At 60.1% G+C, this 484-nt stretch overlaps 1 protein-coding gene across 1 annotated transcript; it reads left to right on the top strand.

Annotated features, from left to right (window-relative positions):
* Positions 1–15: 15 nt before the first annotated feature.
* On the top strand, positions 16–333 carry PPTG_21967 (hypothetical protein; the record flags this gene model as incomplete). The annotated part of the gene is made up of 1 exon (XM_008901135.1): positions 16–333. A coding segment is annotated over one exon (318 nt), but the record flags the coding sequence as incomplete, so codon positions are not given.
* Between the last annotated feature and the right edge of the window lie 151 nt (positions 334–484).

The following is a 484-nucleotide window of genomic DNA, read 5'->3' on the forward strand; positions in this document are numbered from 1 at the left end:
GAACACTTCATCGAGACCCTGGACGACCGTGATCTAGCCGATCAGCTCGCGTTGCTACGTATCTCGGATGTCGATGCGTTGGAAGAGGTACTGCGGGCGAGGCAGCGTGCGAAGAACCGTCAGGGACGTGCACACTTCGGATCGAGCAAGTATCGACAGAAGGCCGCCAGCTCCGACGCTACGAAGTCAGCTCCAACGCGCAAGGTGCAAGCCGTCGTGACCACGAACCAGCCAGACAGCGACAGCGACACTGGTCTTAGTGGATCGGAGTCAGACGGTGATCTACGCCAGATCTACTGGCCGCAACAGAAGGAGAATCGAAGACCCAAGTGACGGCGCCAGACGAACACGATCGGGCTACATCCGGCCAAACTCCGCCACCGCGAGACGCGAACCCTGGCCAGAGATCTCCACACGGACGCCCTCAGTTCCAACGCTGCACTCACTGCGGCTCACACCGCCATGACGATCTGCACTGCTGGAA

Source organism: Phytophthora parasitica (assembly GCF_000247585.1).
Source record: "Phytophthora parasitica INRA-310 unplaced genomic scaffold supercont2.10, whole genome shotgun sequence".
NCBI classification, from domain to species: domain Eukaryota; phylum Oomycota; class Peronosporomycetes; order Peronosporales; family Peronosporaceae; genus Phytophthora; species Phytophthora nicotianae.